Source organism: Schistocerca nitens, chromosome 9 (assembly GCF_023898315.1).
Source record: "Schistocerca nitens isolate TAMUIC-IGC-003100 chromosome 9, iqSchNite1.1, whole genome shotgun sequence".
In the NCBI taxonomy this organism is placed as follows: Eukaryota; Metazoa; Arthropoda; class Insecta; order Orthoptera; family Acrididae; genus Schistocerca; species Schistocerca nitens.
This window is the reverse complement of record NC_064622.1, coordinates 453,371,356-453,388,223: the sequence shown is the minus strand read 5'-3', so window position 1 is coordinate 453,388,223 and position 16,868 is coordinate 453,371,356. Positions and strand designations below refer to the sequence as shown.

Genomic DNA, 16,868 nt, shown 5'->3' with positions numbered 1-16,868 from the left:
AGTGGAGGTAGCCCAATTGGCCTATTTTCCCGCCAAAAGCCGCCATCTTGGAGACATCATGCGCTGTTGCCAAGTCTACATACCGCCATGCTGGACGACGTCATCCCTGTCAACCTGAATAAATTTGGCAACAATGGGAAGTGGGGTGGCACGAAGGTTGTCCCACTACTACCATGTTCTCTAGCTTTTTCTGGTTTATTACTGTTGTTGTGGGTGTAAGTATATATAGTTTGCACTGTAACTGGTGCTGAATTTTTGGTTACCATATGTTTTGGAAGGCAAAAATTAGTTGAATAAAAAAGATGCGAAAACATGTGAACTCAGATAATAATTGTTGTTACATTTATGGTCGACTACAATTTTCTCACACAAACTCAATCTGCCACCTCCTCTGAAGGCTGCCTATCAGACTTATTTCTAAATGCTGGGTTTATCGTTACGTGACGTAGTAAAATTGGAGGTACACGATCCTTAAAATTGTTTACCTTTATTCTTCTGAATCCAGTAAACGTAAAGTTTCTGAGAAAGAATAGTCTTTAAGTACTTAAGAGACAGCTACCTTACTTTAAGTGATGCAAAAGTTAAGAAGTAAAGAAGACTCCGTTTGATTGAATTTTGCATGGGAAAAGAAAGTAATCTTTGGGGGCCTTAAAAAGAGTCAATTTGGATTTTTGCATTTCCAGGTGACATAAGAGGTGAAACCTACCGTCAATTGGTGACAGTGCTCCTGCTAATACCACATTTACTAGTATGCAACATGTCCCTTAAAATCAATTTTCTGCACTCCCAACAATACATTTTCTCTACCAGTTGTGCCGTCAGTGATGAACACAGAGAAAAATATTTGTGTGATCGAACGAATACATCTGGGTAAGACTTCTTGGCAGATTAAAACTGTGTGCCGGACCGAGACTCGAACTCGGGACGTTTGCCTTACGCGGGCAAGTGCTCTACCATCCTTTTTTTTTTTTTTTGTTCGATATAGTTCGTTGCGTTTGGTCGGGGCGGACGTCACAAGACATCCGTTCAAACTGATCGTTGGTTCCTTGACTCAGTTTTTTTATTACAGAGAGCACGCAGCCCTCTGACCGAACACGCTGAGCTACCGTGCCGGCTTACCATCTGAGCTACCCAAGCACAACTCACGCCTCGTCCTCACAGCTTTACTTCTGCCAGTACCGCCTCTCCTACTGTCCAAACATTAGAATGCTGGAAACATCCCCCAGGCTGTGGCTAAGCATTGTCTCCGCCATATCCTTTCTCTCAGGAGTGCTAGTACTGTAAGGTTTGTAGGAGAGCTTCTGTAAAGTTTGGAAAGTAGGAGACGAGGTACTGGCAGAAGTAAAGCTGTGAGGACGGGGCGTGAGTCGTGCTTCGGTAGCTCAGATGGTGGAGAACACCTTGCCTGCGAAAGGCAAAGGTCTCGAGTTCGAGTTTTGGCCCGGCACACAGTTTTAATCTACCAGGAAGCTTCATATCAGCGCACACTCCGCTGCAGACTGAAAATCTCAATCTATATCTGGGTGGTTGGAATGACACAAAGCTGGTGGATCACTGATGCTATGTGTGCAGAGATGCTCCGCAAATTGACAAGAGGCAAGAAAAAAGACAATGGCGTCAAAAAGCGACCATAAAATTTCCTTCAGATCCAACTAACTGCCAGGTGCCTGTCATTAAGAGAAATTAAATGGACTTTCAATGTTGTTGGCATATGGTTCAAATGGCTCTGAGCACTATGCGACTTAACTTCTGAGATCATCAGCCGCCTAGAACTTAGAACTAATTAAACCTAACTAACCTAAGGACATCACACACATCCATGCCCGAGGCAGGATTCGAACCTGCGACCGTAGCGGTAGCTCGGTTCCAGACTGTAGCGCCTAGAATCCCACGGCCACTCCTGTTGGCATATGTAAATAAAATGTACCGTTTTCTCTTAATCCGTTAACATAAAATACTTCTACACATTGTATGTGACAGGATCTAAAGCTAACAAGTATTTTTATGACGAGTATTTGTTTTTCTCAATCCAAAATTTGTAAGCTTAGTTTCATGAAATGAGGGAAACATTTTTAAAATTTTTTAAGGGTAATTTAACTTCGATATAGAATCGCGGTGTAACTCGGCGTTTTCCACATTAACAAAGATTCCTAGAGGTGAAAGACGTGAAAAGCGATAGATACGAATCGTAGGACTGACTGGAGAGTACGAAATCATTGCCATCTCCAACACAGTTGTGTTATCAACGGTGGAGTGGTAACTCATGAACCCACACTCTAAGCTAATAAGGAGCTACCTGGATTCTAAGATCCATGCAAGGTGGTGGATGTCTATCTGGACCGAAGTCTTTCCCACATAGCTGGCGAGAGCAGCACTGTGATAGCTGCTGGGGACTTCTTTCTCCTCCCAGGTATAAGAAGGTGTATTAAAATAAATTCCTTGCGTTAGGATGTTGTTCAGTTTCCCGTATTAAGATAAAAATTCATCATCATCATCATCATCATCATTTAAGACTGATTATGCCTTTCAGCGTTCAGTCTGGAGCATAGCCCCCCTTATACAGTTCCTCCATGATCCCCTATTCAGTGCTAACATTGGTGCCTCTTCTGATGTTAAACCAATTACTTCAAAATCATTCTTAACCGAATCCAGGTACCTTCTCCTCGGTCTGCCCCGACTCCTCCTACCCTCTACTGCTGAACCCATGAGTCTCTTGGGTAACCTTGCTTCTCCCATGCGTGTAACATGACCCCACCATCTAAGTCTGTTCGCCCTGACTGCTACATCTATAGAGTTCATTCCCAGTTTTTCTTTGATTTCCTCATTGTGGACACCCTCCTGCCATTGTTCCCATCTACTAGTACCTGCAATCATCCTAGCTACTTTCATATCCGTAACCTCAACCTTGTTGATAAGGTAACCTGAATCCACCCAGCTTTCGCTCCCATACAACAAAGTTGGTCGGAAGATTGAACGGTGCACAGATAACTTAGTCTTGGTACTGACTTCCTTCTTGCAGAAGAGAGTAGATCGTAGCTGAGCGCTCACTGCATTAGCTTTGCTACACCTCGCTTCCAGTTCTTTCACTATGTCGCCATCCTGTGAGAATATGCATCCTAAGTACTTGAAACCGTCCACCTGTTCTAACTTTGTTCCTCCTATTTGGCACTCAATCGGTTTATATTTCTTTCCCACTGACATTACTTTCGTTTTGGAGATGCTAATCTTCATACCATAGTCCTTACATTTCTGATCTAGCTCTGAAATATTACTTTGCAAACATTCAATCGAATCTGCCATCACAACTAAGTCATCCGCATATGCAAGACTGCTTATTTTGTGTTCACATATCTTAATCTCACCCAGCCAGTCTATTGTTTTCAACATATGATCCATAAATAATATGAACAACAGTGGAGACAGGTTGCAGCCTTGTCTTACCCCTGAGACTACTCTGAACCATGAACTCAATTTACCGTCAACTCTAACTGCTGCCTGACTATCCATGTAAAGACCTTTAATTGCTTGCAAAAGTTTGCCTCCTATTCCATAATCTTGTAGAACAGACAATAACTTCCTCCTAGGAACCCGGCCATATGCCTTTTCTAGATCTATAAAGCATAGATACAATTCCCTGTTCCACTCATAACACTTCTCCATTATTTGCCGTAAGCTAAAGATCTGGTCCTGACAACCTCTAAGAGGCCTAAACCCACACTGATTTTCATCCAATTGGTCCTCAACTTATACTCGCACTTTCCTTTCAACAATACCTGAGAAGATTTTACCCACAACGCTGATTAAAGAGATACCTCTGTAGTTGTTACAATCTTTTCTGTTTTCATGTTTAAAGATTGGTGTGATTACTGCTTTTGTCCAGTCTGATGGAACCTGTCCCGACTCCCAGGCCATTTCAATTATCCTGTGTAGCCATTTAAGACCTGACATTCCACTGTATTTGATGAGTTCCGACTTAATTTCATCCACCCCAGCCGCTTTATTGCACTGCAATCTATTGACCATTTTTTCCACTTCCTCAAATGTGATCCTATTTCCATCATCATTCCTATCCCATTCTACCTCGAAATCTGAAACATTACTGATCGCATTTTCACCTACATTGAGCAACTCTTCAAAATATTCCCTCCATCTGCCCAAGGCATCCACAGGATTCACCAGCAGTTTTCCTGACCTGTCCAAAATACTTGTCATTTCCTTCTTACCTCCCTTTCGAAGACTGCTAATTACACTCCAGAATGGTTTTCCAGCAGCTTGACCCATAGTCTCCAACCTGTTTCCAAAGTCTTCCCACGATTTCTTCTTGGATGCTGCAATTATCTGTTTGGCTTTGTTTCTTTCTTCAACATAACTTTCTCTGTCTACCTGGGTTCTGGTATGTAGCCATTTTTGATATGCCTTCTTTTTCCTTTTACAGGCTGCCTTGACTGTATCATTCCACCAAGCTGTTTGCTTCATCCTACTTTTACACACTACTGTTCCAAGACATTCTTTAGCCACTTCTAGTACTGTGTCCCTGTACCTTGTCCATTCCTTTTACAATGACTGTAATTGACTACATTCAACTAACTGGTACCTTTCTGAGATCGCTGTTATGTACTTGTGCCTGATTTCCTTATCCTGAAGTTTCTCCACTCTTATCCTCCTACATATGGATCTGACCTCCTGCACTTTCGGCCTCACAATCCCAATTTCACTGCAGATTAAATAATGATCAGTGTCATCAAAGAATCCCCTGAATACACGTGTGTCCCTCACAGCCTTCCTGAATTCCTGATCTGTTATTATATAGTCAATGACAGATCTGGTTCCCCTGCCTTCCCAAGTATACCGGTGAATGTGATTACTAAGCCCATACTGGCACAGAAATCCAAGAGTTGTTTCCCGTTCCTGTTGGCCTCCATATCCTCTCCAAATTTACCCATAACCTTTTCGTACCCTTCTGTTCGATTTCCAATCCTGGCGTTAAAATCACCCATGAGCAGAACACTGTCCTTGTCCTTTACTCTAACAACTACATCACCGAGTGCCTCATAAAAACTATCCATCTTATCTTGATCTGTCCCTTCACAATGCGAATATACTGACCCAATCCTAATTTTCTTGCTAGACACTGTCAAATCTATCCACATCAGTCGTTCGTTTACATACCTTATTGCAACTACACTGGGTTCCATTTCTTTCCTGATGTAAAGCCCTACACCCCATTGTGCTATTCCTGCTTTGACTCCTGACAGGTAGACCTTGTATTCTCCCACTTCCTCTTCTTTCTCACCCCTTACCCGAATGTCACTAACAGCTAAAACGTCCAGCCCCATCTTACTTGCAGCCTCTGCCAGCTCTACCTTCTTCCCAGAGTAGCCCCCATTGATATTAATAGCTCCCCATCTCAGTACCATTTGTTTGCCAAGTTGTATCTTAGGAGTCCCTGGTTTGTCAGTTAGAGGTGGGACTCCGTCACCTCCAAAGGTCCGAGGCACTTTGCTCTGATTGTTGCCAGCATCATATTTAAAGTACCAGGGAAGCAGGTTGCTAGCCTTACTTGCCCCGAGTCCCATTGGGTTTTACCCCTAACGGCTGAGGGACTAACCGGTGGATTTGATAGTCTTTGCCATATGAGCACAAAGGTGACCACGACTCAGAATATGTCCGAGATGCCCAGCCTTATTCCAAAGTAACTGGTATCCCGTCTGTCGGGACCACTTACTTGGCCACTCATACGTTGCCCGTGGTTCATGAACTAGGACATGACTACAGGAACCCACACCATGAAGATAAAAATTTGAAAGTCTATTTTCTAAGGAAGGCCAGTGAGATGCAGGAACATGCTACTTAGTATCTTGTCGTGACGAGGTGCCGAGTTTCGTGCTACAGCCAATCGTGACTGAGTGTGGACAGTGATAAACCTGACCATTAGGGGATATGAAGTCCCAGCTTCCTCTCTCGGTAAGCACTCAGTAGTGACGGAAAGCTGAATCTCGTCTGAGATTAATGTGAGCCAAGTGCTCCTCCGTAGTCCGCGCAATATCGCTCTTGCTGTTTAGGGTGTGAAGTTCCCATCAGATGGCCAAAACTTGTACCTCCGTAGAGCCGTAGGTCTCTTATTAATTACCGAGTGGCATTTGTCATTTCACCAAGGAAGAGTGAGGATCATCATTAGTTTTCTAATGAGCAGTGTGTGTGAAGCTGGCGAGCATAAACATAGATCCTTGACTGAAAATGACCCTGTTGTAGTGCTGATCTTCATACAACAAGAATCTTTCGGCAGCTCGACCACTGGTGCAGCCCCATGGGCACTAAAGATTCCACTGGGGGAAAAAGCTGTCAAGGTAGTGGTGTGATGAATTTTTTGTGTCCCTCGTACTCTAGAATTTCGTTAGGGGGCAAGAAGTGGGAGCATTTCGTCACCTCGTGCTAAAAGTACACTATTGCAACAACTGCTTGCTGCTTGATACGTAGCGGGAAACTCCAAGAGTGGTATTAGTAAGTGGCGGACCATCCTGTATGTGACGTACACTGCTGGAGCACTGTTTGCAAGTTTTGAGTGGATAGCGAGAGTCGTGGACTGGTATTAATAAACGGCCATCGAATACTGTGACGTGCGCGATTGTACAGGGCAAAAGGCGAAGAATGATCCTACACAGCACTTTCACGACTGTAGTTTTTCTCGCAAGCTGGTGCATAGAACGACAGTCGAAATTTTGATAGTATGTCGTGCTCAATAGGCTAGTACACATATACTATGAGCTCAGCTTTGATGCGTTATTATCTGAATGCGAACATACGACAGGCACTCAAGTGAATCCCTCTTGCTGGTACCCACTGTCCTAGGACAGAAACGAGTGATCTGGCCTATTCATTGGCAAGGAGCAGAAATACAAAAGAAAAATGCGTAAACAAAAATAAGAAGTGGGTTAACAACTTTCCTGTACTTTTTGATGGCATGTGGCACTGTGTTCAACAACGCCTCTGCTCTGAATGTACGAGAGCGTGCTGGAAGGCAGTGCCACCGAATTCTTATTCTGTTCTCAAAATCGGTTGAGGTAATACGTGTCATGCATATTACTCTGTCGACTTGCCCGCTTCACCGACGCATTTTGCAACGCTCTGCCGCTAGAGGGCAGTGTGCACAATAACTACGTTGCTGCGTGACAAACAACGTACTGTAGACTCTCAGACAACCTAAAGCACAAATTCGAATAATTTTCCCTCACATGGAGGACTCTCTCATTTATCATGACAATTCAAGACCACATACGAGCGTTCTGACATCTGCAACAATCCGACGCCTTGGACTCCTCGTCATCGATCATCCTCCATACAGTTCGGACCTGGACCCATCCTCTATATACTCTTGATCTGATCCAACCAGATTTTCACCTGTTTCCAAAACTTAAAGAACCCCTCCGAGTGTAAGGGTAGGTAAGGTTACGATCCCGTCAGCAAAGTCAAACATTCTACTAGTGACGGAATCAACAAACTGGTCTCTGGGAAAAACGTGTTCGTCGCCAACGTGACTGTGTCGTCAAATAAATATGTAGACATGAAGAATACAGACGAGACTGTTAACAAAGAGCCGGCCGAAGTGGCCGTGCGATTAAAGGCGCTGCAGTCTGGAACCGCAAGACCGCTACGGTCGCAGGTTCGAATCCTGCCTCGGGCATGGATGTTTGTGATGTCCTTAGGTTAGTTAGGTTTAACTAGTTCTAAGTTCTAGGGGACTAATGACCTCAGCAGTTGAGTCCCATAGTGCTCAGAGCCATTTGAACCATTTTGTTAACAAAGCTAGTTTTGTTTTGAGAGCTTCAAGAATTTTCACATAAAAATTACGAGCCTTTACTTTTCAGCACGCCTTCATAGTATCAGTATTTCTGCAATACAAATTTCTCTGGACCAACTAAATTCTACAGTAGACCACCAGGTGTCGTGACTTTTGACACACCACTGAATATTCTAGTGCACGTGGCAGCGACCTTCTGAGATCTGAGTCTCTCTACTCACTGATGGTGTTACTATTGCAGGTGCAGACACAGCAGTCAAACTCCGACACAGCGGGCTACAGCTGAACCAGTCATCTACAACTACGTGTCGACGCCACGCCATCCCATATCCTGGGATCTTTTATGCCGCTACGTACAGAAAGGCACCGATTATCCCAGCATACGAAACTTATGGGTCGCTTACGTCGTACTGCTCAAGGAGAAATACTTGTACGTTATCGCCGCTGTCGTCCTCCACCTAATTCCAGCTATGATCGTAGATTCGTTTCTGTATCTCAAGGGAATGAAACCAATGTAAGTAACCCTGACAATTCTGTACTGACAGCTTTCATTTTTTGTTGCACAACCTTTGCTGTTGAATTCATTGTCCAAAATTTTGTGAGTTATTATTAACATATCTATGTTACATGATCAAAATTTCTGAGTATATAATGTAAACGTGTTCTCCAAGAGTGCGGTAAATTCTCTGACCTAACCCCAAGTTGTTTACCTCATGGTGCTAGTCCTCTTTCACAGGAAGAAGAAAATTTGTTTATCGGTACTGGACATTTCAACTGCTTGAACGCTGTAGGAACACCAGTAATAGCCAATGAAGCCCAAGAGATTCATCACAAATTACAACTAATCTACACTAGAATTTGAGAAAAATTTACCCCCGTAGGAGACATCAAAATAAATCAAATGTAATCGGAAAATGGAGCACAGTCTGAAAACGAAAGCTTGTACAAAACATACTGACAAACGTTTCTGCGGAACCTGCTGTGGCATCGAGTTATAGTAGAGAATATCATTTCGAATTTATCCTGTCCATACTCATGCTGTAGCTATATTCGTCATGGATTGAATGACACATCACCAACTGATGAAATACTTTGAGCGTAGGCCCCCACGATTATCATCATCTTCCATAAAACGTTCGCAGATATGTGACTACGTTAACGTTAGTTGCAAACAGCAATGCCATCAACGTTTCAGCCACATGGAATGGTTGCAGTAATGTTGATTTGTACAACAATACTTTGCATCCAGAAACGTGAAGGGTATCAATACTTTTTTCTGAAAGCGGATTGGTTTTATTCAGGATTCCAGTACACCATATTATTCACCAGTCTTTTGGTCAGAACTAACTATTTTTCAACATGAAGTTCGTTCAATGCGAAGGTCTTGCGCCATATTACTGGGACGGCTTGTATGCCCGCAGGGTACCACTCTAATGGGCGACATCGGAGCCGAGGTCTGGCTATATCAAACGTGCTGCTTCCCGCGGAGTACATCCTTCGATGGGTCGAACAGGTAGAAGTCGGAGGGTGTGGGATACTGGTGAGGATGAGAAAGAACAGCCCAATGAAGTTACGTGAGCTCGTCTCCGGTATGCAGACTTGTGCGAGGCCTTGCATTGTCATAGAACAGTGAAGTGCTTTATGGTGATCCGTCGATCATCTCGGATTAGGATTTCTGCACGTTTCAACGCTGCAGGAGTCACAGCTGCGTGCGGCCGGCCGTCACGCGGGAGATCTGAGAGTTCTGCTTCTGTGGGCTGCCACGTCTCCGTAGACATTCTGCAAGCGCCTGTGGATGTGTGCGATGCTCTGGTTTTCCGCCGAAGGAAACTCAGTGACAGCTCTGTGCTCCGAACGCACCTCCGTGCCAAGCGACATTTTCAGAACAATATACAGGGTGAGTCACCTAACGTTACCGCTGGATATATTTCGTAAACCACATCAAATACTGACGAATCGATTCCACAGACCGAACGTGAGGAGAGGGGCTAGTGTAATTGGTTAATACAAACCATAAAAAATTGCACATAAGTATGTTTTTTAACACAAACCTACGTTTTTTTTTAAATGGAACCCCGTTAGTTTTGTTAGCACATCTGAACATATAAACAAATACGTAATCAGTGCCGTTTGAAGAGGAAGAGAGCGCGCAGGGAAAGTTCCACAGCAAGGACAGAGCTGATAGTTCTGTCGAAATCTGGTGCAATGCCGGACCTGAGCTACGAGCAGCTTGTTATCGACACGTCGACATCAGTCCCTGAAAAATCAAGCAGATGGAGCCAGGCGCCATAGTTCCTACGAAGATTCGACAGGTTTTTTGCTCGCGTATCATGTCATTTCTGGAAACCCAGAATCTACTCTGTAGGAATGAACATGGACTCCGGAAACAGCGATCGTATGAGACCCAACTCGCTTTATTTGTTCATGAGACCCAGAAAATATTAGATACAGGCTCCCAGGTAGATGCCATTTTCCTTGACTTCCGGAAGGCGTTCGATACAGTTCCGCACTGTCGCCTGATAAACAAAGTAAGAGCCTGCGAAATATCAGACCAGCTCTGTGGCTGGATTGAAGAGTTTTTAGCAAACAGAACACAGCATGTTATTCTCAATGGAGAGACGTCTAGAGACGTTAAAGTCACCTCTGGTGTGCCACAGGGGAGTGTTATGGGACCATTGCTTTTCACAATATTTATAAATGACCTACTAGATAGTGTCGGAAGTTCCATGCGGCTTTTCGCGGATGATGCTGTAGTATACATAGAGGTTGCAGCATTATAAAATTGCAGCGAAATGCAGGAAGATCTGCAGCGGATAGGCACTTGGTGCAGGGAGTGGCAACTGACTCTTAACATAGACAAATGTAATGTTTTGCGAATACATAGAAAGAAGGCTCCTTTATTGTATGATTATATTATAGCGGAACAAACACTGGTAGCAGTTACTTCTGTAAAATATCTGGGAGTATGCGTGCGGAACGATTTGAAGTGGAATGATCATATAAAATTAATTGCTGGTAAGGCGGGTGTCAGGTTGAGATTCATTGGGAGAGTCCTTAGAAAATGTAGTCCATCGGCAAAGGAGGTGCCTTACAAAACACTCGTTCGACCTACACTTGAGTATTGCACATCAGTGTGGGATCCGTACCAGGTCTGGTTGACAGAGGAGATAGAGAAGATCCAAAGAAGAGCGGCGCGTTTCGTCACAGGGTTATTTGGTAAGCGTGATAGCGTTACGCGTATGTTTAGCAAACTCAAGTGGCAGACTCTGCAAGAGAGGCGCTCTGCATCGCGGTGTAGCTTGCTGTCCAGGTTTCCAGAGGGTGCGTTTCTGGATGAGGTATCGAATATATTGCTTCCCCCTACTTATACCTCCCGTGGAGATCACGAATGTAAAATTAGAGAGATTCGAGCGCGCACGGAGGCTTTCCGGCAGTCGTTCTTCTCGCGAACCATACGCGACTGGAACAGGAAAGGGAGGTAATGACAGTGGCACGTAAAGTGCCCTCCGTCACACACCGTTGAGTGGCTTGCGGAGTATAAATGTAGATGTAGATGTAGGCCGTATGCGAGTGAATTCTACCTGTGGTATGGGTCGCTGCATGGCAGCACACCGAGGGGGGAGGAAGGGGGACGTCCCTGTGGTGTTCGATGAGAACAGCGGTTCTGCGAATGGACAGCGGTTCTCTTTAGTGTTGCCCAGCAAGTGTATCATTCAGTGCGTTCTGTGCACTGTTGGCTTCGGAGCAGTGCTACTGCAAATGCATCTTATCCTATCTTGAAATGCACTCTCGTACTGGAGTGATCTGTGTTAAATTAGCCCCCTTGGGAGTGCTATTAAATCATTTCTAAGCTTGTGTTCGTCTCTGATCTTTTGTTTCTGCAGTGTCGAACCCTTTTTGTTCCTCCTTGTTCTAACAATATATAGGACTTCTCTAGATCACTTTAAATAGCTATTGTAGCTATGGTAAATTTGGATTCAAGAATCAGTTTTAGCTTTTGGTGTATTTGTTGATTTAGAGTAGATACAATGCTCGTGAAGTTGTTATTTACTGTTGTCTGCTATTTAATAACAAGTTTCCTGGCTTATTCTGTGCTCTCAATTTATTTTGAGGCAACGTTCACTGTAGTATCAAGTTCTCGCCAAGAGGGCATTCAGTGTAAGATATCTTGTCTCTAGTAGTTGAATGACGAAACCAGCCACATATACTTTTCATCGGTTTAAAGCTACCATGCCCATCTTCTAACGGTTAATATTTTCAGTTACACAGATGCTTTAATCAACACACGTCGTCTGCTCCTACACTGCACACGTATATTTGAATATTTAGTACAACCTTATAAGCTGTATCATTAATAAAAACATGCTGAAGTATTTGTATTTGTTTATATATATAATGTGAAATAATTGTATTTTATTAATTAAACAGCTTACAAATTGTCACAAAATATTAAAATGTTCTTGTGCAGTGTAGGAGCAGATCCCACGCACTTGATCAAAACGTCTATGTAACTGGAAATATTAGCCATCTGGAGACGGGCATGGTAGCCCGAACCCAGTTAAAGCACTAAAATGAATGACTTTCACGTTCGTCGAAGAACTGATCTGCAGCCAACGTTATAAATCAAACTTACAAATAAAGTCAGTATTTCTGTGTCACGCATTTTATAAATTATTTACAAGCTGACAACTTCCTTGCCAAGATAATCAAATTCATTAATTCAGCTGTTAACTTTTCTATATTTCAAGAATTAGTATCCACTATTCAAACATTAAGCCCTGTAAACTGAAGTATTCCGATTAACGATACGTCTCTAGCACATTTATGTAGACTCTTATCACAAGTACTCTTATGAGTAGTGATGTACAATATTTAATACATGATCAGTAGTATATACAGGATGTTGGGGGTATAGGTGCAGATGTTGTGATAACTGGTACCCTAATACTTACCGGTTTTTCGTGTCTTAGTTGTTTTTTCTCTGCGTCTAACAGTTTCCTCGCAAACATATCATGTAATTTACTACCTGGTGTTTTCTGGAAGGTCGTAAGTGCGCCATGAAATGGACTACTCCTGTCAGTATGGACCGACTATCCGTTTTGTGTCCACGCAGACACACTTAAATACCTGATCTGCTGCCCAGGGGAAAATAAACGTTAATGGTTAGCATGTACCATGTGTGTCTGAAGGTACTAGACAGCTTAAAAGCATACTACTTGTTATAGCTATAATTTTTAGTCTGAAATACTCATGTAATGTTGTTCACTGCACTGCCTTAAGTCATCAATAGAAATGTCTGCGCTTATACCCCCAACACCCCGTATATGCACCCTAAGTGCAAGGAATCTGCGGTAAAACCCTAAACCAACAACATTTCTGTCAAGATACAATCACACACAGGGAACATCAAGAAGCAGAAAGCTTTATAATCAGTGCCCACCCTGTTGTAGCCGACCGCTGTGGTCGAGCGGTTCTAGGCGCTTCAGTCCGGAACCACCCGGCTGCTACGGTCGCAGGTTCGAATCCTGCCTCGGGCATGGATGGGTGTCACGGTCTTAGGTTAGTTAGGTTTAAGTAGTTATAAGTCTAGGGGACTGATGACCTCAGATGTTGAGGCCCATAGTGCTTATAGCCACCCTGTCGTATGGTTGTGAGAATCGAGCTTTGAAAAGAAAGAAGAGCCATTAATTAAATTCATAAGAAAAACGGAGGGATATATTCTTAGAGACGAAATAAAAATGTGAAAGAAAATTTAAAGGCATCTAATATAAACGAAGAAATGGAAGAAAACGACCGCAACTGGTAGGGGTACCTATTAAGGAAGAAAGACTTTAGCCATGTTGGAAAGTGTTAGGTCTATAAATCGACTGCTCTGACAGATGTTGGACGCCCGTGGAAGTCATGAAAGGATGATGATGAATTACTGTTTACGTGAACGGACTACATGGTCGACTGTGAGGAAGACAATTACGATCACGCTCATGTTAGCAAACTCAACTCCGCGGCAAGACAAAAATCATTATTGTTTGAATGAACGGTCTGCCTGGCCGACCGTGAAGATGTTGATGATGACCACTTTCATTACGCTGTAGGGGCTGTAGCTAACACACAGTGATGATAAATATCCAGATGTTTCAAATAATTGAAGTCCCAATTAAGATAATTATACACCGACGGAAAAATTCACAATGCCAAAAGTAATTAATGTACAGAAGTGAGTTTCGGGAACACGTTTGTCTCGATAGCATATTTAATTGTGTAACTTTGCAAGTTCACAAGTTAATGTAAGTGCGACATAAGCCACTGCAAATGTGAGGAGCCGGTGCAATAGTAACTGATGTGACCGTCAAAATGTTGCACGCGAGCATGCAAGCGTGCACGTAATGTGTTGTATAGGTGCCGGATATCTGTCCGAAGAAGTTCTATTCCTGTAGCACTTTGTCGGTCAATATAGGGACAGTTAATGGTAGTTTATTGATGACGCTTGAGTTGTCGCCCGATACTGTCAGATACTACTCAAACGGACACAAATCTGGTGTTCGAGCAGGCCGAGGCAACATGTTGACACGCTGTGGAGCATCTTGCGTTGTAAGTGCGATTGGGCGAGTGTGACCCTATTCGCAAACACCTCCTGGAATGGCTGTTCGCGAATGAAAGCACAATACGTCGAATCCCCAGACTGACGTAAAAAATTGCAGTCAGGATGGGTAGGATAATCGCAAGAGTGCTTCTGCTGTCATACTAAAACGAAGCCCAGAAGTAGGACCAGGTTTATGTAGGTCTACTGCGTCTACCACGCAGTAAGTTTGGCTGCAGGTCCACAACTGGTCTCCTTTTAACCAACATACGACCATCACCGGCACCGAGGCAGAACCAGCTTTGATCAGAAAACCCAACAGACCTCCCCTCCACTGAGCTCTCGCTTAACATCACTGAAGTCGCAAACAGCGGTCGTTTGTGGTCAGTGGAATGCACGCTACAGAGCGTGTGGCACGGAGCTATCCTTGAAGTAACCGATCTGTAACAGTTATCTGTGGCACTGTGGTGCCAACTGCTGCTAAGATTGCTGCTACGGATGCGCCAGAGCCATACGCTGAACACTATGGTCATCCCTCTAGGTAGTGCCACGCGGACGTCTGGAACCCAGTATTCTTGCGATCATACATTCTCGTGAATACTGCTGCCAATAATCATAATTGTGGCTACATTCGTGCAAGTATATCTGAAATATAGCGGAAGGAACATCCAACTTCCCGTAGCCTTATTGCATGATGTCGTTCAAACTCACTGAGGCGTCGATAACGGCAACTTCTTGACTAACAATCTCAAAGGAAAATTACGTTCACGACTGTTACAGTGTTTTCTTAAAGCAAACCTGATTTGCATCCACTGGCGTGAAATTTCAGATGTAGAAACACACTTACCAACTTTCATTTATGTCGCACAACGCCTTCTTGGTGTTGCAATTTTTTCCCGTCAGTGTGCATTAATTGATGTTCATTCTAATTATTACAGTCTATTTTCAATGGTAATATGTGTTTTAAAATAGGAACGTAAGACTCAACTGATGTCAGTCAGTCCCCTTATAATTCAATAGTCACTCACATCTCTTAGGCGAAACACCAATATCATCTTTGCTTTCTAAATGACTTGTTGGTATTTGGTGACCATAGCACCTGCAGTTATGGTGCTGAAGGAATACCGCTATGTAAAGTAATTTGAGGACATAGTGGTCCACTTACCGCAGCTGACGATGCGGCTGACTTGAAAATTACACACACCTCGAGTCAATAAACGACAAGACTCCGCTGCCGCGTCGACGAGGCATTGCCTCAAACGTTCGTGCATGCCACCACTGCCAGACGGCGAACACTTACAATAGGCAGGCTCAGTGGCCTACCAGCGGTGAAGACAACGGAGGTGTCAGCGAAGAATATGGTGAGAGAGTGTTGCGACAGCTTTCACCTCCGACTGATTCCTGTAGTCCCCAAAAACCCCACATACTGGAATTATGATGTAGGCACAGCCTCACCTCATTCAAATGTTAACCTACACTATTAAACAGACCCCTAACCTGTAATTTTGCAACATTATTTGTCGAGAATTTAGTCATTTTCTGCAGTAGGCTACGGTCTTGTCCTTCCGTCACATTTTTTAATATTTTGTTTGCATAGCTCTCCTCTAAGAAGTTTTCGTTTAATGGGTCATATTTTTCCATATTTGCTTTTGTCCTGCTGGTATAAGCTCCACGTACTCGTAAACTGGATAGGGCATTGGCAATGTTAGTGTCTCTATACATACGGAATTCTTGAAGAGGTGAAACCCAAATGTAAATACACTCCTGGAAATTGAAATAAGAACACCGTGAATTCATTGTCCCAGGAAGGGGAAACTTTATTGACACATTCCTGGGGTCAGATACATCACATGATCACACTGACAGAACCACAGGCACATAGACACAGGCAACAGAGCATGCACAATGTCGGCACTAGTACAGTGTATATCCACCTTTCGCAGCAATGCAGGCTGCTATTCTCCCATGGAGACGATCGTAGAGATGCTGGATGTAGTCCTGTGGAACGGCTTGCCATACCATTTCCACCTGGCGCCTCAGTTGGACCAGCGTTCGTGCTGGACGTGCAGACCGCATGAGATGACGCTTCATCCAGTCCCAAACATGCTCAATGGGGGACAGATCCGGAGATCTTGCTGGCCAGGGTAGTTGACTTACACCTTCTAGAGCACGTTGGGTGGCACGGGATACATGCGGACGTGCATTGTCCTGTTGGAACAGCAAGTTCCCTTGCCGGTCTAGGGATGGTAGAACGATGGGTTCGATGACGGTTTGGATGTACCGTGCACTATTCAGTGTCCCCTCGACGATCACCAGTGGTGTACGGCCAGTGTAGGAGATCGCTCCCCACACCATGATGCCGGGTGTTGGCCCTGTGTGCCTCGGTCGTATGCAGTCCTGATTGTGGCGCTCACCTGCACGGCGCCAAACACGCATACGACCATCATTGGCACCAAGGCAGAAGCGACTCTCATCGCTGAAGACGACACGTCT

At 44.0% G+C, this 16,868-nt stretch overlaps 1 protein-coding gene across 1 annotated transcript in view; it reads left to right on the top strand.

Moving 5' to 3' along the window:
• LOC126203566 (fatty acyl-CoA reductase wat-like) overlaps positions 1–16,868 on the top strand; it is a 206,266-nt gene that overhangs the window by 176,729 nt on the left and 12,669 nt on the right. The window contains exon 7 of the mRNA XM_049937892.1: positions 8,040–8,312. Within this exon, the coding sequence (XP_049793849.1) occupies positions 8,040–8,312 (273 nt within the window). The remainder of the gene's footprint in view (positions 1–8,039; positions 8,313–16,868) is intronic.